General features: G+C 39.1%; 1 protein-coding gene across 7 annotated transcripts in view; it reads right to left on the bottom strand.

Annotated features, from left to right (window-relative positions):
- Positions 1-26,904, bottom strand: part of LOC131059757 (D-aminoacyl-tRNA deacylase) — a 220,881-nt gene that overhangs the window by 124,144 nt on the left and 69,833 nt on the right. For 4 of the 7 annotated variants that reach the window (XM_057992795.2, XM_057992794.2, XM_057992792.2 and 1 more), the window contains exon 5: positions 6,416-6,478. The exons of the other annotated variants lie outside the window; for them this stretch is intronic. In XM_057992795.2, the coding sequence (XP_057848778.2) occupies positions 6,416-6,478 (63 nt within the window). The remainder of the gene's footprint in view (positions 1-6,415; positions 6,479-26,904) is intronic. 7 annotated transcript variants of the gene reach the window in all.

Raw genomic sequence — 26,904 nt, forward strand, 5'->3', positions numbered from 1 at the left:
TTTCCCTCTCTGCAGTTACATTTTCTAACCGGCTCAACATTGTCTCCACAGATTCTCGGAACTCCTCAACCTCCTACCGCTTAGTCGGCTTTTCTATTGGGACTCATACAACATTATAATCAGCATGTGTGATTTCTTCAACTGATTTGCCATCTGGTGGGACAAAAAGATGCATTGTTCGGTTATGCTAAGCATCCTTGGTTATCTTTGAATAAGTACTTGGTTGCTTCTTTTCTTTAACCCGAGGCTGCCCTATTCGGGAGAACAAGTCCTCAAGGCCCATCGATGGCCTCACTGCCACTTTCTTCTTAGTTTAGGCCTTCAACCACATCAGAGGTACGGATTAACCAAAGGTAACCACCATCTCTTTGCCTTGCTCAACTAAAGTTGCAGCTGATTCCATTTCTGTTCTTGGTTGATCAATTAGGGATAAGAGTTAATTCCCATCAACATCTTGTTCTTCTCCCACAGTCGAGTTTTCTTTGACCTCATTTAGTAATTGCTAGGGAACCTCAACTTCTTGTTGTTCTTCATTTTTAGAGGGATCTTCATCCTTGTCATCCTCCTTATCTTCATTTTCATCTTCGTCTTTATCCTCCTCTTCATCATCCTCTTTATTGGGTCAGATTTCCCCTTCTTCAATCTGGTTTTTGGGCCCTTCTAGATCAATGATCTATACTTCTTGTTGTTGCACATTGGGCTCTTCTTGGTCTGTTGTCTCAATTATAGCTGAATCCATTTATAGCATAGGAGGGGTAGGTTGTCATTCCACCTCGGTTGCATCTTTTGCTGCAATAAAATCTTCTTGCAAGGTAGCAATAGATGGTCTTCTTATTATCAACTTCTTAGGAGTGGGGGCCTCAAGTGATTGGCTCTTATTTCTTCGGGAACTCTTTGATGCTTTTGACCCCTTACTAGCTTTTGCCTTTTTCATTTTCTTTTTAGACTCCTTTCACCTTATGCCTCTTCCTCTTCTGATGATTGAGACTCAAGGTCTCCCCCACATGGTCTTCTTATTGCCATCTTCTTACGAGCGGGGGCCTCATGTAATTGGCTCTTATTTCTTTGAGACCTCTTTGATGCTTTTGACCCCTTATAGGCTTTTTCCTTTTTCCTTTTCTTTTTAGGCTCCTTTTCGCCTTCTTCTCCCTGTGCCGCACCTGATGCCTCTTCTTCTTTTGATGATTGAGAATCAAGGTCTCCCATCAAGTTGTAAGTGAACTGCATCCCATCATGAGTTAGTTCCTCAATGAGTTGATGAATCTAGGTATCAATGTATCTCCTGGATCATTCCATTATCACCTCCAAGCTAGTGATAGGATCTTGAGACCAGTCGATCAATGCAAGAGGCGATCCTTAATGGCATCAGAGACTCATTGTTCTACACAGTCCCCATGCTCATCTATTTGGTCTAGGAACCGGGTGTATTCAAAAGTTCTGATTTGGTACAAGCTAAGTCTGGAACATTCCCACCTACGGACCTCAAAATCGTCACTACAATCGGCCCAGTAGTCTTCTACGCTCATCTTATGCTTATAGTGACAGCCATAAGCTTTTCGTCCCAGTCCTATAGGATCAAAGTTTGTCCTACTAGGATGTTCTTGCAAGTAGTAGGTGGGCAACTCCTCAGTAGATTGTTCACCCTGTGTAGGGGTTTTAAAATATACATCATTGTCCCCAATCTTCATTGATAATGAGACCCCTATAGCCTTGTCTCTAAGGATCTTCCCAACTGCATTTGTTTGCCTAGCGACTTCCAGGAGCACCATCTTGTTGGTGGGGTACTTAGGGAGTCGGTATGGGGAGCCTTTAAACCCCGAGATTCTCAAATAAGAAATTGGATAAACCATGTTCCATACCACCTCACTAGTGCGATTGCCTGTTTCGACAGCCTTTGTTGCAATCCCTCTTGCATAATCCTGCCATGCGCATTGGTAAAGGCATCATTTGTCCACTCATATTGACCCACTGCATAGGCCACATTATGCCTTTCCCTCTAGCTTATACTGTAAAAGTGGAGCTAAGGGTAGCAGTCATACACCTTTTTTCTGATTGGGCCCATTCCCAATGTCGCCTAAGCAGATCATCCCTAACAACCTAGGATGGCATGCAAACTACACTATGTAGGAGGACATGGTAAAATACCTCTTCTCCGCAAGTTGTACCAGTTGTGTATGTATGTTGTCACTGATGATTTGTGCCCAGTACAACTAGACCTTACCCACGAAGACCTCTTCTGCATAATAGAACATCCCCTCCTCAAACATATTGGAATGGGGCAGCCCCACGACACGGTTGAGAAGGGTATTCCTCATTGAATTCACTCCTGTATATCTTTTTGAGGATTTTGGAGCTGTGGGGCCTCTTTTCCCCAAACCAATTGTCGTTCATCTTATTTTTACACTTGGTGGGATTTTGGTCATGCATCGCCTGAGCCTTTTCCATTTGCACTACAATTGCATCTTCATGGACGAGGATGCCGAAAGCCTCTACAATGGCCTCAGGGGTGAAATCCGCTATTACCATGTCGTTCACAAACACCACCTTGTCGTCTGGCTTGTAGTAGTTGGAGCTTTCTACAATTAGTTCATGATTCTGAATAGCCTGTGGGAATCCAGCAGCTTGTGATATCCCGCTCTCCACCATTTTCTTAGCCCTCTAGTAAGGATCTAGACCATAAATCCTATCCCTGAACTATTGGATGTCGATCTGCCCCGAAATTCGTGTCCCCCAAATTATCCCATTTGCTTTGAACCTTACTAGTAGTACGTCGTGATATTCGTATTTCATCTTTTCTAGCTTGCGGGGGGATTCTTAGTCTTGGATGCCTGAGAGGTTCCCAGTGCTTCGGGTGCCTTGGAGGGGTCAGACACTTTGGGAGGCATCTACCCTGCACACCAAAATGCAAATTACGAAGCGATTATAAATGCGTAAATGGGGGTTAGCGGTGCCCAACAACGACGTTAGTAGCAAAAACCATCAACAAAGTAACCTTACAACAGCATAAATGACATTACACAACATAATTGGCAAGGTTGAACTAATGTTTGTAAGCGGTGCAATCTGCTGTTAGAGTTTTCAAAATTTGTTGTAGAGTTGAAAAACTTGGTTCTTGGCGCACTTTTGCAATTTAAAATTTGTTTTAGCAAAATATCGGGGATTTTTTGATACTTGTAGGTGTTGAGACATGGACCAGCTAGGACTCAAACCTAGGACCTTCCATACGTTGTTGGAGTGCTCTACCATTGAGCTGCTGGCCCCTCTTGGACCAGTCCATCGTCAGTCCGGGTGTGCCTTATTTCCAACACCAACACCTCCCCTTAAGCCACACCTCTCGTGTGCTTGGGGCTCCTAGCCTGGACCTAGCTCTGATACCATGTTGAGAGATGGACCAGCTAGGACTCGAACCTAGGACCTTCCATACGCTGCTGGAGTGCTCTACCACTGAGCTACTGGCCCCTCTTGGACCAGTCCATTGTCGGTCCGGGTGTGGCTTATTTCCAACACCAACAGTAGGCCTATTGAAAACAATGTTTTAGTTTCCCAACTATGCTGGTAGATGTCGAAAATTTTGCCACGTAGGATCTTTTTTGAAAGTTTCATTTTGAGTTTGGTTGTTGTTTGCTCAGCTAGGGTTTGTCCCGGGTTAAATATAAAATTTGAAAATATGAACCATATGTGATTTGCCTGGCTAACCTTGACTTTAAATGCAACATTTCACTATCATTCCAAAAATGTTACTCATCTGCCAAGATTTTAAAAGCATACCTGGAAACGATTGAAATGCTTAGCTTGCTATAGATGCTTCCGCTAGCGCGATTTTCTTCAATTCCAGCTTGATCTCCTTCTATGCTTTCTACGGCTCGATTCAAGGAGATGAAACTATGAACTCTCCACTCTCCCCTTCTGTTGTGGACCCAATATTGCTCCTTGCCCCTTCATTTCAGTTTAAGATGGAATTTGCTTGCTCTTGCTTTTGAAGTTTGGGGAACCTTCAGTGATGCTTGCAAGGCGAAAGTAAAAGAGAAAGCTTTGCTTTAAGGTGTTCAAATTCCACCTTGCTCTACCTAGTTTTGGCGTCTAAATAACATTTCGGGTCTTTCATCAGCAAAGTGAAGATGTGTTAGCTCCCAGAAGGAAAATACGAACCCTACTTTCACTTGCCTTGACCTAACTTAGCGCGACTTCGGCATTTCGATCAAGCTTCTGCAAGGCGACTCTCATAGATGTCTTGGTTTAAAGAAGACACGCAAACTTAAAATTCTTTTTTTTTGCTCCAATTTAAATCTTGACCTTTTCAGTATTTTGCTCAGTGATGCAAGAGTTGAGTTTTAAAAGATACAAAGCTTATTTCTTTATTTGAGCACCCATATCCATTTCATTCACTTCGACTCTAGTTTTGGTCTTTCGATATTTATTTCAGCAATATGGAAGGACAAAAATAAAAATGAAATACTCTCCTCTTTAAAACATGCGAACTCGATCTTTAGTTGAATCTCCTTTTTATTTTTTTCATTAACCCTTTGGCGCCTAGGAATTTTCGATATCTTTCTCGGTATTTGCAAAGGCATCATTTTAGTCTTAAAACATATGAACTCCTCTTAAACTCGACTCCCCTTTGCCTTTTATTATTTCATTAGTGAGCTCAGGGCATTGTTCGGCATATTCATTGGTATATGCAGTGGCGATATGAAAAGCGCTTGGGTATTAAAACCTTCGACCTTTATTTTATACCAACTCTCCTCTTTTTGTTATTTTGTTGGTTGGCTCGAGATATTTTTAGAGTCTAGAAGGCAAAAATAATAAAAAGTCTTTGTTTTCTTTAGTCATCTGATCTGGTATTTAGTTTGGGATATTTCTCAGCGAAATGAAGACACAAAATGCTTCCCTTAAAACATAGGAACATTAGTTCATTCGATCTCACTAGGTTCCACTGCAAGCATTAGTCTTCTTAGTAAAGCTCTGAACACTACAAACCTTGAAATCATACCATGAATAATGCTTCTCAAGCCTCATAGGGTGGTAGCCTAGTGGTTTCTTTTGCTTGCCTGAAGGTTTCACTCTTTGTGGCGCAATTCCAATTCCGAAATTGATACTACAAACATGCCTAGGCCTAGCTCTTATTGTATTTTGGGATCCCACTCTCTCCCTACCTCTTACTCTATTGATCCTAACAAAAATCCTACTCTATGCCTTGACGAGGCAAACCAACAAAGGGGGTCCCTTTCGACAACTGGGAGTGTGTGCAAGGCACAACAGTACCCTAGGTGGTAAGGTAGGCATAAGAGGCCTCAAAGTAATGGTTCTATTTTGTTGATTTGGAACTCCAACATAAACTAAGTTCACCTTGACCATTATTGCCTCATTTGGAACTCCAACATGAACTAAGTTCAACTTGACCATTATTGCCTCCATTGTTGCCTCCATTAGTGTTTGCACCAATATTAATCCCCATTGGGTGAGCCATCATATATGTTAATAGCTCCAAACGCTGATTTTGTTGTTGTGACCTTTGTTATGCAGCTTGTTGCCCTCTAACCAGCACATCCAGCATATTTAAAAACCTCTCTTCTCCCTAATCTCTAGTATTCCTATCACCCATATTGTTTGTAGCCTGTACTTCTATTACTCTATGTTCTTCTATTGACCTCTATTCTTCTGCAACCAAAATTGTTTGACCTGTTTCAGCATTTGTTGCAGAAGGTGGCTGATCAAACCCTAAAATATCCTTGATTTTTTATTTTGTACCCTCCAAGATGGCAAAATACACTACTCTAATACCACTATAATATGCAACCCTGTTTGGGCTTTGTTTTTGTTTTTTTCAATTGTTTTTGCAATATGATCAATGACAATAATAGTGCACATAAAGAGATAATAATGCAACATTTTTTCAGTTCAAAAAATGACTAATGTTTAGAAATAACACAGCTGAAAATTCCAGATTTCATTTTCAATCTGGGAACACATTTTTTCTCAAAAATAACAGCAAGCCAATTCATAAAGTACACTACATATGTAAATCCAACATAACCAGAAAATGCAGCCAAGAAATAATTGGAGCTGCTCACAAAAAAGCATCGTCAAACTCTAACGAGTTTCTTACCACCCTCCCATAGCCCGACAAGCTTTATATTCTTTCAAAGTCATCACAAAGCATTTTGAAGTCCCTTTTCTTTTTTGGTTGAAGAAAGACAAGTTTTAACAAGTTTGTTGGAGACTGCCGAGGTTTCCACAACTTGGAATTTCCCCGGAAGCCCTTTTTAAAAAGGAAATTTCTTTAGTGACAACAAAGGTTGGAGTTTCAAAACTAACTTTGAAGGTCGACAAGGTTTTCATAACCTTGTTGTACTCTGCCAAGAGATTCAAAACTAAAAGAAAATAAAGAAGCAAGGGAATGAGAACAAGGAGAAACCTTTGAAGCGGTAAAATGTGAGATTGTCACAACCTTGTCGATTGCTGAAATTTTTTTGACAACCTAGCCAGTAACCAGTCTACAATTAAGAAGCACCAACACAAAACATTCCAAAGGTAGATAGAATAAAAATGCAAAGAAAGAAAGCAATTATGAAACCTTTGTCAACCCCCAATATTCATTCTAAGAAGCAAGAATTAAATGTTTGGCGCTAAGTGTATCCAACATTAATGATGTGAGAGCCAAGATGGATGCAATTATTGCTATGACATGGGAACATTATAAGCCCTAATTTCTTCATTTCAAAGGCCAAATTATGATAGAAAATCATACGCGACTCAAAAGGAAGAATTCTCATAGCCACAACTACATTTGAAGTATCCATTCTCGAGAACTAGTTTTGCACTAATATTATAACCTTTTTCTTAAAATTCAACACAAAAATCAGCCAAAACAAGGGGAGGTTATGTTGAAATTTCTCCAAAATTCGTGGTTACTATTTAAAGGTCAAGATTTGAAGAAATGAAGTGCAAATATCTAGGTTATGAGCACCTCTAGGGCCTAGAGAGCACATTGCTTGAAATTGGATATACACGATTAGAGCACATCAATTTGCAAGAATTTTGGAAGAGGGTTATTTATCCAAACATGCATCCAATCACTCAAAAAGTTGCAGAGTGGTTTGCTCAAAGCTTCCGCATTCTCGGTAGTCATGCACTACACAGACTTTGTGCTTTAGTGTATAAGAAAGTATAACGCAAAAACCAAGGAAATCAAGACGAATGATGACAAAGTAATAATAACTTTGGACCGAGCTATAATTCACAAATATTTCAAGCTTCCAGCGAGGGCAACTTATTCAGATTGGGATTTTGCAATGTCACAATCACATTTCAGTGAAAAGAAAGGGTATTACAAAAACATTATAGCTAAAGAATGGTTCACGGCACCCAAGAAGGGACAAGCTCAACTACCCAAAACTATTCACAAATCTCATCTTAAAGGTGAAATTGTCGGCATTGTTATTTTGTTGCATAGATTGCCCGGTAATGTGAATGCACGCAATTTTGAAGACTAGATGTTTTTCGTGCAAGTTATATGTGTCTAAGAACAATATTTGGATTGGGCAAGCTTAATAAGTGGCAGACTTCATTCCATGATCATGGGTTTTACTCTTAATAGATTCTTTTATGTCTCATCCTACTTATTATATGCCCTAATTTGCACAAAGCCATGGCCTGAGTTAAGGCATGTAAAGCAATTTGACAACAACATCCAAATTTATAACTATTACCCTGACTTAGAATTGGAGAAGAGTTATTCAAATTTTAGGAGGGTAAAAAATACATTTACAATGAGGTTGGTAAGCAAATTACATGGGGACCTAGGACAAAGGTTTTCAATGGAAGCTATCCAATTAGTCAATCAATACGAAAGTGGTGCATGAGCACCTAATAGGTCTTTATGCCTTAATAGGTTTTTGAGTTCATGTGATGTAATAAGCTCAATCATGACCATTCTTGATGTAATAAGTGTCTTTGAGGTCATTAGAAGGTGTTTTGAGTCATGTTTAAGTCATATAGTCAATATTGTCAAAAGTTGTCATTATGTTGAAAATGAGTGCCAATGGGTCAAATATGTTGTTTTATGATATGTCAGGGTCTTTGTGGCCTATTTGGACCTATTTGAGTCAATATTGGGGCATGGGAGTCATAGATTAAGTCTAGATGCAATTTGGAGCAAAATTGTCAAAATTGACAAAAGAGTTGTCAAGCAACTTTTGAGTTTGTAAGGGTAATTATGTGTTTGTTGTTAAAATGAGTTGTAGAGGTGGTTATAAATGTGTGGAGGCTTGGGAGGCATTATAAAAGCCTTGTATATGTTTGGGTATGGCTGTTGGTGGATGTAATAAGAAAAATCAATAAAATATCTTGATATTCCCCGCATTTTCTGGTTTTTTCAGAAAAACAGTCTGCTATTTCGTGTTTTTCATTGCTTTAACCTATTCTTTTGAGGATCAAATCAATTGGACATGGTAGAGGGGTGAATCCCCTGCAATTTCCCTTTCATCTCACTAAATTTCATTTTGATTTGAAAACATTATAGTAATTTTACTAAAAACAGTCAAAACCCTGCCCTAGGGTTTGCCGAGGCATTATAAAATGTAAATAGCCTCCATTCCACGTGATCAAGGGCCAAAACTTTGTGGAATGGAGGGCAAATATATGTATTTTAGTTTTCTTTTTGTTGCAGGGATTCATACATGATTTTGGCACATGCAAACAAAGAGAAAGTTGACTGAAATTGTGTCTCAGTCTGGTACAGCAGTGTAAAAGAGGAGGTTTTGGTGGACCTTGAGGGGTCAAGTGAGGGTTGTGGAGAGTGTGTGAGGATTCCATAGACAGGGAACAAGGGTTGTCAAGTTGGGGAAACAATCCAAATGCACGAACTACTGACTGTCCTAAAATGGCTAGTGGCTGTCCTAGTTTGACAGTTTAACAAGAACTTGTGTTTGTGAGTTGAATGCTGGTTGGTTTTGTAGTTGGAGTTGGTGAGTGATTGGGCAGACCCTAGTGAGTCTTTAGAAGCCTTTGGAGGCATTGAGAAGTGGAAAAGTAATCTTAATATATGACTGTCCTAAACATGTTGTTGACTGTCCTAAAAACAATGAGTCCTCATTGAACATTGTTTTGCCATTTTGGGAGGTTGGGTGGGTAGAGATAGTCCAAAGTGAACATGTTGATAAGCCTTTTAGGATTGACAAGGGAGTTGTGTTTTTGTGAGGAATACTTGTGGCAAGTTGTGAAGTTGGGAACTAGTGAAAAGTGGGAGTCCTAGTTGGGGCAGCCTTGGTTGTGTGAGTACAAAGGAGACTAATGGTGTTTAAATGCTATGGAGCATGGATATGGGTTCAAGAGGGTTGGGTATGCATGGGGGAATGTGTGTGGGAGGTTGGTTAAGGGTTTGAGAAGCTTGGGTGAGTTTTGGGCTATTGTAGCCTTGTGAGTAGGTTAGAAGTCTAGTAAGGGACTTGTGAAGACTTGGAAGAGTTACTACCTATTGAATACGTAAGTTGGGAGAAAGAAATCTCCCTAATGTGGTTTTGGTGTGGATGTTCTGCATCAGAAAGTCATTTCTTGCAATTCCAATGTTTCACTTATATAAGGGTAGGAGGTTTTCATGGCTTTCCACATAAATTGCCCAAATATGCAGAAGATGAATTTGTCCTAATTGAAGTCTGCAGACAAATTTGTGAAATCAACAAAAGATGTGCAAATAGGAAGAAAGCCAAAATCCAGTTCCCTATCAAGCTTGGTCATTACATTTGTAGTACCCAATCTGATGCTTTGAATATAGATTTCCTTTTGATGGAAAGAATTTTGTCAAAAACCCACAGCTAGACCCCACATTTCACCATGTGCTAGACGTAAGAAATTACTAGCCAGATTGCTCTGATGATTATGACGGAGTTGGATGAGATTGAACCTGAAACAAATTATTGATTATCGATTGGGATGGGATGCAAATGGAAGAAAGGATAATGAATCTGATTTGGTCGATCCAATTTATATATCTAATATCCAAATGCAGCCTTTTGTTCCCATTGATTGGAGTTTGCAAAAACACAAAGATCTCCAAACAAGAATTGTTGTAGTCCTTATGTAAACATTGATTTAGCTAGCTAAAAAGAAGTCTGAAGCATCAAAGGTCACTCCCAAGAAGGGAGAAAAGGCGGGAGGACAACCCAATTCCAACCCTATAGGTACCTCTTCCTCAACCACACCTACTTCATCTAAGCAAACAAACACTCCAAGCGGGACCGTAGAAGGAGATGAACCTCCTAAGAAAAAGAAGCTCCTAGAGAAAACATGTGTAGATGGTCCTGTTCTCGCAAAAGTTTGCACCCTTGTTGAGCTATCAACCCAGCAACCTTGTGTAACATGGAAACAACCCCAAAATGGACCTTGCGCAAAGGGGAGTTGAATCTCCGGAGAAGGTCGGCTTCCTTCTCAATCCAGGTGCAAGTGTTGAATCAACCCAAGACTTTGAATTCTACTTCTAGACCTATTCTAATAACTTGCAAAGGAAAAGGGAAGAAGGAAATGCTGAAAAGAAAGGAGGTGATGCACCAAGATAAGAGATGTTCCTCTCCCCACCCGAAATGACAAAAAGAATCAATCGAAATACGATGCACAAACTTCAGTTGCATGAATGACCCCAAACGCACGTATGGAAGTTAGGATTTGCTGAATGTCAAAAGGGGAGAAAGGTTTCCCACAAGTCACACTCAGAAACAAGTTAACACAACATATACGCGAGAGAAAGCCACAAAACATACACTCATAATGAAGGTAAGAAAACATACACAACATGCATAAGTTGAAGAGAGGCAAGAATGAAGATTTCAATTTATTCTCAGGCCAATGGTCAAACTTACAGTTCCAGAAATGCAAGAAATATACAAATCTTCAAGATATAGCAAATTAGTCGTAGAGAAGAGACAAATGGTCAAAGAGGGGAAACCTTGAACCTAGCGTGCACAGGAGAATGTCAATCTGGGAAGGTAGGGAAGTGCACGGATCTAGCATGATTGTGCGTGCAAGACACCCATCCATACCCTGACAAGGCAACCCCAAGAAGGAAAGGACTTCAAGAAGGTAGATTGCCTAATATTCCAAAGTCAGAGCGTACAAACCTAACATGAAGGCCATCAAGTAACCATAAATAAGCATGGCCTTGGACTCCACTTTGATGGCAATCCTGCAAAAATCATTAAATGTGCTCCTGTAGCTCCATAAGTGAAAGTAGACAAGTCACAGGAGTTGGTGGAGCATTAAGAGCCTTGAGTGTTGATCATGCCATTTGGAAGTGTTAATGTCACCAGAGGTCGGACATTGAGCCTTCAAGGAAACGTTGTAAGGGAAGAGGAGGAGGGAACCCAAGAGTCCAAAGGAATGAGAGGGAGGACTCTGGATTCCAGGGTCTGAGGAGATGGGATACCTCTCCCCAAAAGGGAAGGGATAGACCGGTTCCCTGCACTCGGGAATGTGGAAGGAAGTTTGAGATTTCGGGGTCCGAGGAGACAGGATACCAATCCCCAAAAGAAAAGGGATAGACCGGTTCCCTAGACTCCGGAATCCGAAACGAAGGGAAGTTTGGGATTTCGAGGTACAAGGGCAAGAACAAAGGGGAAGGCCCGAAGCCACCTCCTGACAAGATAAAACTTCAACATTTCATGATTTCATTGGTTTTGTGCTTGATCAACTAGGGCAGCGTTGGTCCATGGAACATATCTCTGACCGGTTCTTGTTGATGGACCAAGGTGTCATAAAATGACAACAGGTCCTCCAACAGATACTAAGGTAGGAGAGAAAGCGAAAGAAGACACAAATAAAGAGAAAGAAAAGAAGGGACATATAGAAAAAGAGTGAGTGGATACAAAGGATAAGGAGCAAGAAGTGGAAGTAATGGATACAAATCAAGAAAGAACTCAAAAGGGTAAGGCTATTTCACCTTTTCCTTTAGACCTGCAAAATGTGGCAAAGACCCCTCCACTCAAGAGGACTCTCCAATTCACCCCCGATTCTTTGAACAGTGCTTTGGGACCTTTTTCTTCCCCATCCTGGTTTGAAACTACCTTGTCAAAGAAGAGAAAGGTCGAGCCAGCAAAGTTGCCAGGTGATGATGTGTTTAGGAAAATATTACAAACCTCTCCCAAGACTAAGAAGTTAAAGACCACTTCCAGATTAATGGAAGATGACAACTCTAAGCATTTGTTTATAGAAATTGCACATCCCTCAGTCCAAAAGGACCCTAGTCAAGCTACCGTTGTCAATTCCAATATGACCAAAATAGACTTGGGACCCCCAAGTAGACATGGTGATGTACATTATTTTTAGGTAACAGCCACCAAGTTAATGAAGAGGATTTGAAAAGGACAAATATGACAGAGGAGCTAAAGGAAGCAGTAAAATTGCTCATTGATTGCTTCAAATCACAAGTGGATCCATCCACTCGGCCAACTAGTTCATCATGAACTTCTTTTGATACAAGCTTAGATGCAAGCAAAGAGATGCTAAGAAAAGTGCAGATTGATAGTCTTTTTGGTAGAACTACACAAGAAAGGGTCCAAAAGATAAAAAATTAAAGGATTTCCTTTCATCAATAATATGAGGAATGTATATGGTGACTTGATCATGACACACAATGGTGTCAACACTGAAATTGAAACTACCAAATAAGATGAAGCTACATGGTTGCAGACAAGAGAAGAGCTTAAGGAGATCATAGAGATGAGCATGGCCAAAGCTGTGGCTGAAAATATCATTGCAAACGGCCAAGACACTCAGTGCATAGTTTCGAAGGAAAGTGTCAAATAAAAAAAACACATGCCTCGAGCAAAATATCAAGCAGCAAAGTAAATTACTTAAGGATTGTAATCAGGCGTTGAAAGATATTACTCAAGAATTCATAGATATTGGATGTCAAATTAAGTAGACAAATAATTACAAGGATGCTACTATGAACGAACTTAAAGCTGAGTTTGAAAATACGAACCCAAAAGCCTTCAATGAGGTAAATACCAAGGATTGATTCAGCATTGAGTTGCTATGTGAACCATGAAAAGACTTTCGATTTTAGAAATAAATTTGTTCAATCTAATAGGGCCTAGTGGAGACTAAGGACGTAGAAAATTCTCATTCCAAACCAAGAAATTTTGGCAAAGTTGCAAGCACTTGAAAATTATAAAGCCTAGGTGGCAGTTCAACAACAAGGTCAGCAGGACAGTGCCAACACGGACCAATCACAAACACCACCTCAACCTTAGTGTTTCCTCTTCTAACTAAAATTTTAATATTTTATTATCTCAAATGTAGTTTAAAGACTTTATTTAAATGATTCTTTAAAAAGAATCAAGTTCAAGAACTTTGGGCATTTATATAACAAGACATTATAAATATATATTAGATGGACTATTGAGGGATCCAAAATTTTGATCACCATTGCATTGTAGTGGAAGAGTGAGAATAGATCAAACTTGGAGATCAATAAAAGTTTGTTGTCCTTCGGAGAATTTCATTGTCTGTGTGCATATAAATCAAAAGTACACTTATATTTTGTTTTAAGTCTGTGAGCCTAATCATCTTGCGTGTCATTTCCTTTGAGAATATTGACGTTCGTATGGGTAGATTCCATTGTCTTGAATGCAGCAAAGTTTTCTTTTGAGATTTTTACTTCTACATTGGGATTTCAATCTATGTGTTTGTGAGCCACAAAGTTGATATCTCAAATTTGTCATTTTGTTTCAGTTTTATCCTTCACGTTTGTTGCATCGTGATATGCAAATGTTAGATACCTTTCCTACTTTCTGGTTAAAGGTATACCTGGTTAAAAATTCATAAAAATCAAACGTTTGATCTTATTGTACTTTAGAGGAACATGGAAACACTCCTAAGTTGTGGGTCACCTAAAATTTGGAGTGAATCTCCAGATAAGGCTGGCTCCTAGCTAGTTATCACCTACAACTACTTATACTTATGCCTTTGCAGAGAAAAGGGTAAGAAAGATTGCATAAAAATGAAACCTACTATCTAAGGTGATGCACCAAAATGATAATCTAAAATTACAAGCAAATAACACACAGTAAAGCCAGTAATAAAAGGCTCTCTTACACAACCCAATAAATCATAATTTTTGCATGAATAGTTCATAATAAGGCTGAAAAATCACAATCCTACGAGGAAAAAATACTCTTTCTCACAACCTAAGACTGATAATTTCAGACATAACTTATAACCAACAAATAATTATACTCCTGCATAAAGGCACCAACATGGAATACATTTCCAAGGACAAAGAACATCACAAGAATCAGTACTCACACTAAGAACCCACAATATCAAAAGAGATGGGAAGGTATGAACTACTTATTACTGCCAAAAGGTGTTACACTGTGTTACTCTGAAAAATGGGTTACAAAACTGTCCACTTCTGCAAAAGAAACTCAGAAAATTACAATATGCACCAAGTGAACAAGTAAGAACTCCTGAAATAATAAAGACCTGGAGATGTATATGCTTTCCAAAAGCAGTCAATGAAAATCAAATCCCACCTCCTCTTGGTCGAATCAACTCAAAAAGCCTACTTCTCAGGGCCTAAAACAAGTCTAAAAAGGAAAGGGCTTTAGAAAAAAGTCAAGCCACAATATCTCCTACCATAAAAGCCCTTAATTGCACATTAAATGGCCCCTAAATATCTCTAAACAGGCCTGCAACCCCTCATAAATGCAAAAAATATCTCTAACTTCTTAATAAATGTAAATAAGATAAATATCTAATAAAGTGATTTCTTCTTTATCACTTTAATAAATACCCTTCTTATTCCATTTGCACATTTTAAGTCAAGACATTAATAAATAAGAAAGATATTTAATAAAATGATAAATTATCAATCACTTTAATAAATATTTTTATTATTTAATTTATACATTTAAAACTCCATAAATTAACATTTATTAAGTGATTTACAAATTACCACTTAATAAATATTTTACATTGACATTAATTATTAGGGGATAATTGGTAAATCACTTAATAAATGTAATAGCATACACATGAGATGCAAAAGAAAGGCTCGATCACTTCTCATGCCCATGGGAAATATTAGCTAGGGGAGAGAAAAATTAAAACAAGGCAAAAAAATGCCTTACGCGATAATTGATGAAATAGGGAATGAAACCCTAAAGCACCTCTTTTTCTCCTTGCACTCGATACTCTTCATTTTGCTCCTGCCACCATGAAGGTTTCCTGAGTGGATTCAATCTGCAGATTTATTGATTCTAAGTATTCTCCATAAAGATTTGTTGTATAGAATGCATGGTAAGCTGCATTTATTCTCTAAACTTAGATTTTGACCTCCATTTTTCTTGATTTGAAGGTGATTTCGAGCCTCTAAGGCCATGGCTTTGACTGGTTTTTTAATGCATCTCTTTTGTCGATTCTGTTCTCTGATTATGTCTGCTCTGCTTTGGCCACCATGCTTGGGTTTTCTGGAAATTTTCGAAGGTTTTCTGGAAAAAGTTGAAATCAATACTCAGGCCGCCATGGGGGATTTCGCAGGGTTTTCCAGAAATTTTCGACCAATCATCAGGCCACCATAGGTAAGTATTATCACTTGAACAAAAACATCTTTCAGCAGCGCCTTCTCTGTGTATTTTTGCTCAACTCGAGCTTCATTTTGACTAAAAAAAAAGATAGAGCCATTATTATAAATGTTTGTGTGCTTTCATCTCTCTGTGTTCTTGAGGCTGCACTCTTGGATTTTCAAGAAAAACACATGGCTCTGAATCATTTTCTTGATGAAAATTGGTGAAACATTGCTGCTCTCAAAATTTAGCTTGTGTGTGTTGAACTTGTGTTTATTGGCGGCCATTATCTGCTGCAGACTGTACATGATTTGCCCCATTTTATATAAAACGCATCCCTTAAAGGCGTGGACTGCTTTTGTTATAACCTTATCAGCATATCTCTTCTTATTGTAAGATTACTGTATTGACTATGAATATCATTGTGCTCGAACCTGCAAAAAGAAACCCTTGTGCCCGGATTTACTACTTTCTGGAAAGCATAACTCATCCCTACATTATTGATCTCTCTTTGTCAAAGTGCTTTCTTTTCTGACATTATCTCTGTATGAACTGTCTTTAAATGCAAAAGTGTATTATGCTGTGAAGTCGTTGTGCTGTCACTGTAGCATTTATTCATAAAATGATAATAAACACAATTTCTTTAACAATCATCTTTGCTAATGGACAGTATCTATCACTGTCATACTGTGTCCTTGTTGATTGTTTTAGCACTGTCCTTAGAAGATGTATCCACTAACTTTTCTATAGGGTTGTTCTATTCATCTTTGTCTTGAACTCTTTGGACTGATTTTCAAGATCCATCCATATACTGACTTGAATCAGTCTGTGCATTGAAATATCTGCTGCTCTATAGCCTGGAAGATACTTCTGATTAACTGTAGCTGTTCATATTCTGTGTTCTGAGTCTACACTATCCTTTTGGCGCTGCTACAGGTGATCATGTGTATTCCCATGACTATTCTAATGTGCTGCATCAATAAGTTTGGCCTATATTTTGCCCTTCATATGAAACCTGAATGGTCCATACTCCATGCTTTTTGATTGTTCGTTGAAGGAGTACATTTTTGGATATATCTAATTGTTGTGACCATTTCACACATCGCCCCATCAGGCTGGGGACCCCCTCTTTTTCTTAGGGTTTTGCTATCCCTTAGTTAGTTTTTCTCTCTGCTTGCTGGGTTTTGAGTGAGTGAGAGGTTGTCGGTTGGCTAGATTAGGGCTAATCTCTGAAAGATCGTTTTAGGGTTTCTTCCAAGCTGAGTCTGGCCTAGTTTTTGGAGGTCGTTAGTTGTCTGCCTGGGACCTTAAGTTTGCCTTAATGAAGTATTTTCTTTCAAGAGAATCAGGATGGTGAGACTAAAGAGTAGGGTGAATAGGTCTAAGGTCAGGATAGGTCTAATTTGATGGTTTTCTTGTTATAGTCATGTTTTCTTCCATGTCTGAGTCAATTGAGCAAAGTCAGTGATCAGAAGGAGATCGAAGTGGTGATTTCAGAAATTGATGAGCAAATGCACCTGATGATGATTGAAGGAGTTTTGGAAGAATATGACCGAGATTGTTGACTTCTGAGGCATAATTGAGAAAGTTGGTACATTTTTGCCTTGAAGGAAAGTTTTTAAGCTTTGAAATGATGAAAGCCAGTCTAGGAGGAGAAATTCGCTCCTGACCCTTCCAAAGGGTCCACAGCGAAATCTCCCTTTCCTGCCTTCCTTAGCCCTAAAAAACCCAGTTCGACCTTACCTAGACCAAATTGGATGGAGATTTGTCTTGATTGTGAAGCAGGGGAGTTGATTTGATCAAATTTGATGGAGAATGAAGTGAAGCAAGGTAAAGAACTATCCAAGAATATAAATTTCGCTCTTGACCCTTCCAAAGGGTCCAGAGCGAAATTCTTGAAAGCTCTCATCTTTACTTGGCAAAAGGCAGGATCTTGATGGGGATGCGTGAAGAGAGGTTTGTGTTCACCTCTCAAGGAGGATTAGAGTTCAAAAGGTCAAGAATCAAGCTAAAATCTTGATTTTCGCTCCTGACCCTTCCAAAGGGTCCAGAGCGAAAATCCTTCTAGACCACCTTTTCTTCTCAGTTTTGGCTAAGTGTTGCCTTCTAGGGCATGTTTGAGGGTGAATTGATTTGATCTTGCCTTGAGATGGAGTTGGTGGATTTTTGAAGGACAAGATTTTGACCTAAAGGAGAATTTCGCTCCTGACCCTACCAAAGGGTCCAGAGCGAAATTCATCATAAACCTTGTTTCTTGACTTGAATGGATTAGAAACCTTGCTCCTAATGTGGAGAATGATCTAATTTTGCCTTGTGAAGTGGTTTGAAGCTTGAAAAATGAGTAATTTAGCCAAGAATGATATTTTCGCTCCTGACCCTTCCAAAGGGTCCAGAGCGAAAATCTTCCTAAAGCTCATTTCATCTTAAGTTTGGCTAATTTTTTATTTGCAAGGTATCTTGGAAGGAAGCTTGGACATTCTTATTGCCTTTGAAAGGTTTGAAAGCATTGAAAATGAAGGATTTTGGACCAAAAGGGGAATTTTCACTCCTAACCCTTCCAAAGGGTCCAGAGCGAAATTCCTAAAGGCTCTTACTTTTGCAATAAAGGAAGTCAAGTTTTTGATTTGTTATGGCATGGATGGAAGAAGAATAACTTGCTTTTGCCTCTTGAGGTCATTTTGAAAGGGAGAAATGAAGGATTTAGCCCAAGAAGGGATTTTTGCTCCTGACCCTTCCAAAGGGTCTAGAGCGAAAATCTCTCTAAGAGACATTTCTTGCCTTATTTGGCCAAAACTTGATGTCCAAGGCATGATGAGATGAAGTATGAACATGATCTAGCCTTTGGGGATGTTTAGAAGTTGTGAAAATGAAGGATTCTAGCCAGGAAAGAGATTTTCGCTCTTGACCCTTCCAAAGGGTCTAGGGCGAAATTCCTTATATACCTACCTTTTGACCTTTCTTGGACATGAAACCTTATTCCTAGGGTAATGAAGGACGAAATCCTACCTTGCAAAGAAGTGTCAAGTTTAGAAAATGATGATTTTGGGTCAAAATTGAAAATTTCGCTCCTGACCCTTCCAAAGGGTCCAAAGCAATTTTCTCAAAACTTCTTTTTGCTATCAAGTTTTTGCTAGGTCAAGTGTGGGATAAGGTAAAATCAAGAGGAAGTTGCCCCTAAGAGTGACTTTGAGTTGCTATAAACCATGAAAGATGAAGGAATTGAGCCTAGAGGTGATTTTCGCTCCTGACCCTTCCAAAGGGTCTAGAGCGAAAATCCTTAAAAACATCTTTTTTTCCAAAATTTGAGCAAAACCACGCTTGGACAAGGGTGTGAGAAGGCATTTGGATTGCCTTAGAGTAGATTTTGGTTGCCAAGAATGCAAATTTGAAAGCCTAATGAAAATTTTGCTCCTGACCCTTCCAAAGGGTCCAGAGCGAAATTTCTAAAATTCACCTTTTTTCCTTGCAATTCAAGACAAGGTTTTGGTTTTTATATACTGGAGAGGAGTGAGACAAGATGTTCTATGCCTTGGAGGAGATTTGAAGTTGGAAAGATGGCAAAATAGCCCTAAAACAAGATTTTCGCTCCTGACCCTTCCAAAGGGTCCAAAGCAAAAATCCTAAAACCTACTGGTTCCTTTCAAATTTATGCTAAGACAAGACTAGATTAAGGTAAGAAATGCCCTTGAGACTACCTTTGAGTTGATGTTTGTTTCCAAGAGTGATGATTTTAGGCCAAAGGAAGAAATTCGTTCCTGACCCTTCCAAAGGGTCCAGGGCAAAAATCCTAAAATCTCCTATTTTGCCTTGCAAAACCAAATCAAACTTGGATTGGGTGAAAGAAGAAAACTATTTCCTAGCCTTGTGAGGTGGATTGAAGTTGGAATGATGAAAAATGAGGTACAAGCAAAGAAAATCGCTCCTGACCCTTCTGAAGGGTCCAGGGCGAAAAGCACTAAAGTCACCTTTTCCTTCAAGGTTTGAGTAAAACTAGGCCTAGATTGCAGTGAAAGAAGCTATTTAGGATGCCTTGGAGAGATTGGGACCTTCAAAAAATGTGAATTTTGACCTAAAAAGAGAAAATCACTACTGACCCTTCCAAAGGGTCTAGAGCGAAATACCTATTTTCACCCAATTTACTCATGTGAAGAGCTAAAAGTTGAAATCCAAGACTTTGTTAGGCCAAAACAAGCATAAGCTCGCCTTCTGGAGGATTTAGAAGTGAAGAAAATATGGTATTCGTGGCCTAGTCAGGGAAATCGCTCTTGACCCTTCCAAAGGGTCTAGGGCGAAATCCTCAAAAAACACCTATTTTTCATCTTTGTTAGATTGAGTCAAGGGTAAGTTGCAAAATTGTGAAGACAAGGACATGGGAGATTGCAAATCTAGGTTGTGAAGATCTTGATTCATGAAGTGAACAAGCCTAGATAAGGGGTTCAAATAAGCCTTGAAAGAATTTAGACCTACATCACTTTGGATATTTTTAATGCATAAGGAGAATAAAAAATTCATCAAGCCTTAACCAAGCTTTGACATTCCTAAGCTAGCCCATAATTTTTCACTAAATTAGCCTATTACAAGACATTTGGGAGGCTGAAACAAGTTCGCATGAATTAAGGCATTTGTAATTTAATTAATTAATTTCTAAGCCTTGAAATAAATGAAAAATCCACCCTTGAAGCTTTGGAATTAATTTTAAAATAAAAAAATTATGATTGAGCACTCAATACTTATTATTTTCCCCTTATTTGCCAAGTCGGCCATCCTTTAAGAGAGGTTTTATTTCATTTTATTTCCTATTTGTCAAGTCGGCCTCAAGGAGAATCAAGGTGAGCGCCCTATATAAGGGAGGGGTATTTTGATAAATTTAAATCATTCATTCATTGTTCTCATGTGAACTTGAAGAGCAGATCTAGAGGAGCGAATTCTAGCTAAGTTGGAGGCGAATTTCTTGCTAGTTGGAGGTTAATTTCTAGAATTTGCCAAGTATTTGAAGGCTAGTAGAAGGCGAAATTTTTTGAAGGCTCATTGGAGCATAATTCATCCAAAGGAAGACCAGAAATTCAGATCAAACATCCTTGCCCAGCAAATTCATCATCTTCCTTCTTTCATTTTTTAAGGTTGATAGCTAAAATTCAAGAAAGAGGTATGAAGAATCAGATTTTTGAAGTTTTTATTCAAGATTTAGTTTGATTTTCCATAGTAATCCTTTGAAAAATCTAAGTCTTGTACAATCTGATCTTAATTTAATTTGAAAATCCATAATTCTTAGATTTATCATTATTTTCAAATTAATATTTAGATATTTCCTTGAAAGGTCTCAAATCTCCTATAATGAAGATATTATGCTCAAATCCTAACTTTAAGCTTTTGTGTAGGTGTCAAATGACGACCCCCAAGGCCGGAGGATCCACTACTAGACAGGCTCTCATCAAGGAGGATCAAAGAAATGACGAATTGGAGACCAAGATCGTGTCCAAGTGGAGCAATATCAGAGACACCAACCTAGGAAACTTCAATGTGAAGAAGTTTCGGAAGTGCCCTACATCGGCAAGCCGTCACCTGTTGCAAAGAAGATAATTGAGAGTGGCATCATCAAAGCTACAGGTTTCCCTCCCGCAGTCAAGTGTCATGAGTTAATGATTGAGTGTGCCCGGCACTATGATTCACACTCAAAGACGATCGTGGCCGAGGATGGAACTATCTTAGCCTATCTTTCGGAGGAAGCTATAAGTGAAATTTTTCATCTCCCGAAACATAGAGACATGGTCTACAAAAGTCTAGAAGGAGCTAGATCGATCTATGAGAATGATCCTGATTCCTGCCTGAACTTCATCAACAAGAATTGGCTACTCAAGAGCAGACCTCGACTGAACAAGATTCCCAATACACCGCACAGAATCGACTTCCAAGAAGAGTTCAAGGATTTGATAACCTTGCTCAATCGGGTCACGGGTGCCTCTCAAGCTTTCTTCTTTGACAAATGGATGTTCTTCTTCATACAACTGATTGTCCAAGGAAAGGGAATCTTCAATTGGGCTAGAATCATTAGCAACAGCCTGGACGTGCAGTTGAGAAGACTAAGGCCTACCAAGTCATTCCACATGAGTTCATATGTTGTATATGCCTTGATCAGAGGTTTTGAGTATGCAGGACTACCTCACAGAGGAGTTGTTGGAAGAGGACCCGGAGAAATAAGAGTTTGTGATTCTTATGTTCAACTACATCATCCGCCCAGAAGTGACTACAAGCTAGTCAATGACACCTTCACGATGAATATTACCAGGATATTGCAAGGTGGGATTCACAATCAACTGTCTTTGGACGCACAAGAGCTCGTGAAGAATCATGGTGCATGGTTCATTCAGTTTCCAAAATTCACATACATCAAAGTTCATGGGTGTCCTTCACCTCCCTACATGTTGCCAAGATATCCTACTGACAGGATAGTACTACTTGAGGTGACTAGATAGTTGGCAGCTTATGCGAAGGCATCCAGACACAAGCATGGAAATGGAATTCCCGTGCCCATCATACTAGGGAACTCAGTTGAAGTGTGTCCTAATACTCAAGCCACGGAAGATGCAGAGAAGGAATTATCTCTATACTCATTCACATCCTTTGCCTCGAGAGAGAATTTTGATCCTCATGGTCATATAGAAGAAACAATTGGGAAGAAGTACAGGCATGAGTTTCAGGTGGAGGACTTTTGGGTGAATGTCCAAGATGATGTCGAGGTCAAAAGAAAGATGCATTCCAGGTTACCCTTGGATCTCATCAGGAAATGCAAAATTTATAGAGTAGCCGATCAAGCCCAGGATAATGGTAGATACCTCCAGTCATCCTATGAGAAGGAAGATAAAGAAGTGAAGATAGATTGGAATGAGCCCGAGGTTTTAGACCTAAGAGCTTTGATGGCTCCCGTTTTATCTTGCACTCGCAAATGGGTAGATGTACAGCATCAAAAGTTGAAGGAGCAGAATGTATCTATGACGTTCACCTTGGAAGCAAGGCCAGAAGAAGGAGAGGCAAGTGTGAGTGAGATTACTTCTCATTCCAAAGGCTCAAAGAGGAAAGAAGGACCTGAGAAGAGAGAACCTTCCAAGAAGAAGCAGAAAATAAATCCTGATCGCCCACCAAGCACATCTTCTAGGCATGAAAAGGAAGCAAGTCAAGGAGAAGATCAGAGGCAAATAGTATATGAAATTGATGAGTCTATGGAATCCATGGTATAGAATGATAAACAAGGGAAAGGACAAACACCTCAGCATTCATCAAGTCAATCTCCCCAAGTTGGTGCTAATGAGCAACATGAAGAAAAGAATGATGATGAAGCAACATCTCCTTTTCAGGAAGATAGACCTCTACCCAAAGAAATACAAGTGAGGGAAACAAGATCTGCCATTCCGGATTGGTTGAAAGAGAGGCTGACAAGGGTAGTTGTGGTTGAAGAGGAAGAAGATGTATTTGACTTGGAAAGCCTTATAGGAAATTCTCATTAAGTAATAGAGAAGAAGAAGGCCACAAAGATGTCAAAGGTAATTAGAGATGAGACAGGATCCAGAAAAGTGCAGATAGCTACACCAGTGGTGGACAAATATGAGGATGAGATTCTAGCAGAAGAATATGATCTAGAAACATTTGATCTTGGTCCACTTACCACCGAGCAGGCTATGGAAGAAAAAACTGATTCACTGAAAACACTCAAAGACAAACTCAAAGAGGAAGTGGAAAAGAATAAGAAGCTTGAAAAGGAGGTCAGTGCTTGGAGGAATTATTTTAGCCATCTTAACCAGCCTTTGAGACGACAGGATCCAACAATATCTCCTTTACATGCACTTCCTCTTGAATCAATAAGTGAGGCAGAAAGGGAGAAGAGCCTAGTTCAACTCATGAGTTCTTGGATTGATGAATCTCACAAGGTAGCCGTTGAATTTGCAACAAGAATGATGAAGACAGTTCATCGAGCTATCCAGGTCCTTGAGATTATCCATAATCTAATGATAATTGTGGCTGCATTCACTCACACTAGAAATGTTATCATCCCAGTCTTACAAGTGATAAGAGAAACACCAAGACAGATTCTGACGCAAGAAAAGATAATGGATGGAGGAACCCATAGCCTCCTGCAGTGGTTAGCTCTGCTCCAAATGAAGGAAGTCCTTTTTGAAGACGTCAACACCAGATGCAGCCGAGTTGAAGGCATCATTCATCCAATTCAAGACAAGGTGTTTGAGGTGTTGTGTACCATCCTTGACAGGTGGATTGAGATCGAGACAGATGTGGACATCCAAAAGTTGGAGGACAGAATCAAGGTCATCTTTTGCAAGGAAGAAAACATCGTCATAGAAAGGCAACGAGATCAAATGTATGCTACTATGTTCCTGATTGACAAGACCAAAGAACTTGAGCCTGGGTGGGAGACGACTCTTCTCACTGCTTTTGATCAAGTCCTCCATTTGGAAGAACGAATGAAGAATCTTCCTGAGATTCCCATTGCTGAGATTGAGGGAATTGTGTCCAGATTCATTGAATATGCTAGAAAAGAGCATAGGAAAGGGAACAAAGTTCTAGATGAAAAGTTGTTATAGGATGATGTGGCAACTTAATTCCTACTGGTCTATGTCTCCTTGGTATTTGTGCCAATTTTTTAATTGGCTATGGATTAATAATGTTTATCTAAATGGGGACTTTTTTGTAACAAACCCTAATTAGGGTTTAGTTGTCAAAATCTCAACCATTGATCTTCTTTTGATCCGAGCCGTTCATTGTATTTGAGGATGCTATATAAACCCTCACTCATTTCATTTTGAAAAGTTAGAGACAGAGAGAAATAAGTTTAATTTTGTTAGTAGCAAATTTGAGTAGTGAAGAGAGAAAGTTGAACAATTGTTGTTTATTTGGCTATGAGATCAATGAAATATTGAAGTTATGGTGTTTTGTTGCAATCCTTGTGGCTATCTTCATGGTTGTTTATCTTCTTGAATCACTCTTAGTAGAAATATCATTTAGATTTAAGTTTGAAGGACGAATGTTGTGTCTGATCTTTGATAAGACTCACATTCCAAACTACTAGCTTCTTACTGATTGTAAGAACGCCTTGTGTGGTCAACTGGAAACATTGAAGTTGATTAAGAGTTCAATTATCATTGGAAGTATTGGTACGTATCTCCCTGAAATTATCTATCTCCTTGGTGATTTGAAAATCGTCGAATACCCTTAGAAGATCGCACCAATTCCAGTGGAGTTGTAATCCTTTGGCGATACTGAAATTGGTAGAATCTTATCAAGACCAGCCCTCATCAAGTCATTCTTAGGATTAGTTTAAGTATCTCTTCCTTGAAACCCTTATCTTTTGATCTTTTTGAAAATCCGTTAGTATTAGGAAAATCCTGTTTCCTCATTTGGAAAGATAGTAACACGGACAAGCTTTCTTTGAAAGTACGTAAGGCCCCTTGAAGAAACAACAAACACAACGACCACTGGTGCTTATCCGCGAGTAGAGATCCTACAAAGCAGAACCTTGAAGTCCTTCTGATTGATCCTTTTTGCGATATCTTCAGCATTCGGAGACTTTAACTCGGGAGAGGATAAGATACCTCTGGTTATTTTATTTTGTGTTTGGTCGTGTACAAAATACTAATCAACACTAATCAACAAGATACTAAGACATAATCACATGGCATTTAAGTTGCTTGGACTGGATCAATAACTTCCCAAGATATTTTGTCTGGCTCTATCCTCATGATGATCAGACTTCGCATAGATGCTTTTAATGCTGCTATAGAATCTGTCTTCTCCCTCTAGTCATGGTTGCCTGCTAAGACTGTGATTTAGGCCAGCTCTAAGTTCTTCATTCCTGGAAACTTTGTCATTGCTAAACTTAGTGACACGTCTATTGTACCAGGTTTCTTTGATCCCTATGAAGGCTGCTCTGAACACAAATAGCTACTCTACACTTTATTAGTCTCAAATCTAGGCTTTGATTGTCCTAATGGTCATGATGCCTTCTGTTATTGGAAATGTGTTTAAAGGGTCTTGACTGTGACTACATTCTTCTTGCTTCAAGGTGACTCCATTGGGTAATGATTCGTTATTTATACCAGTGGATTTGTTACTGTTGTGAATAACAAACCCCTTTCTTGATTGAGTTATTATGAAGCAATAAGAATCTAGTCACCGACAAACACATTTGCAGCATGCTAAGCTCAACCCTTGTGGGAACCCATTTACTCCACATGTTGTAATAATAGCATTGATTGAAAGCCAATGATATAATTTCACCTGTATCTGCACAAGGAAACAAACAATGCTAGATAAAAATGACGAAGCTGAGAGGCTTCCATTGAGGATCTTATGGCACTTTTATAACATTGTTGTGCCTTTTTCTATTCTCTGTTTTTGTATAACTTGTTCAATGCTCTATCAAAATAGATTATACATTTGCTGATGTATATGATGTGTATAGTGATCATGAGCTCTAGCATCTTTCTCCCATTTGCTTGCAGGTACTCAGGGACAACAAAGCAACACTCAAGAGAATCCAACCAGATCCAACGCAGAACCTTTGGGATTCGTCATTCCAGGCAATGATGGATCCCTATCCACTTCCTATGCTTTTCCTTTTCTGTTCATCGAATGTATAGTTTATTTTGGTATAGTATTAAATGAGTTACTCCCACGGCTTGTATGAGTCACTATACTTTTTAAAGTCATGAATAAAGAAAGCAATTTTTTGCACTATTGTAAACTCTTGCTTCTTGTAAACACTTGCATTGAATCTTTTATTCATTTGATAGCATCTCTCCTATATGAGAACTTGAGCATAATCAGATGTGTACATTTAATCTTTTAGCGCAACCGTTGTCCCGGCTCTACCTGATTGAGCTTGAAGTGAAATTTAGGTAGCACTTACAAAAGGAATTGTACCTTTATTTAAAATTCAAAGGGAAACTAATCAATAGTTTACCCAGCTATTTGTTATCAGATTGTCTACATTTTTATTTGGTCAAATAAGAGTCAATTTCTTATTATTTTGATAAGACAAATCTGTTAACCAACAATACTAAAAATACATGCAAGGTTTTTAGATCTCGTTCATGCAAATCTATGTGAGTTATCCTGAAAATCCGCCATTGTCCTCAGGTTTAGATTGCTAGATGATTTCTCAAGGAAGATAAGGATTAGCATCTTGAAGATGAAATTTGATTGTTTTGATGAATTATTTTAATTCACAGTATTGGTGGAAACTTTCATAGACCATTGGATCAAGTCCCTGCAATCCCAGAATGGGGGGGAAGGGGTTGGGGAGTAGGCGTGGGCGTAGGCATGGGGGGTGAGGTGG

The sequence above is a fragment of the Cryptomeria japonica genome, chromosome 3 (genome assembly GCF_030272615.1).
Source record: "Cryptomeria japonica chromosome 3, Sugi_1.0, whole genome shotgun sequence".
Taxonomy (NCBI): Eukaryota; Viridiplantae; Streptophyta; class Pinopsida; order Cupressales; family Cupressaceae; genus Cryptomeria; species Cryptomeria japonica.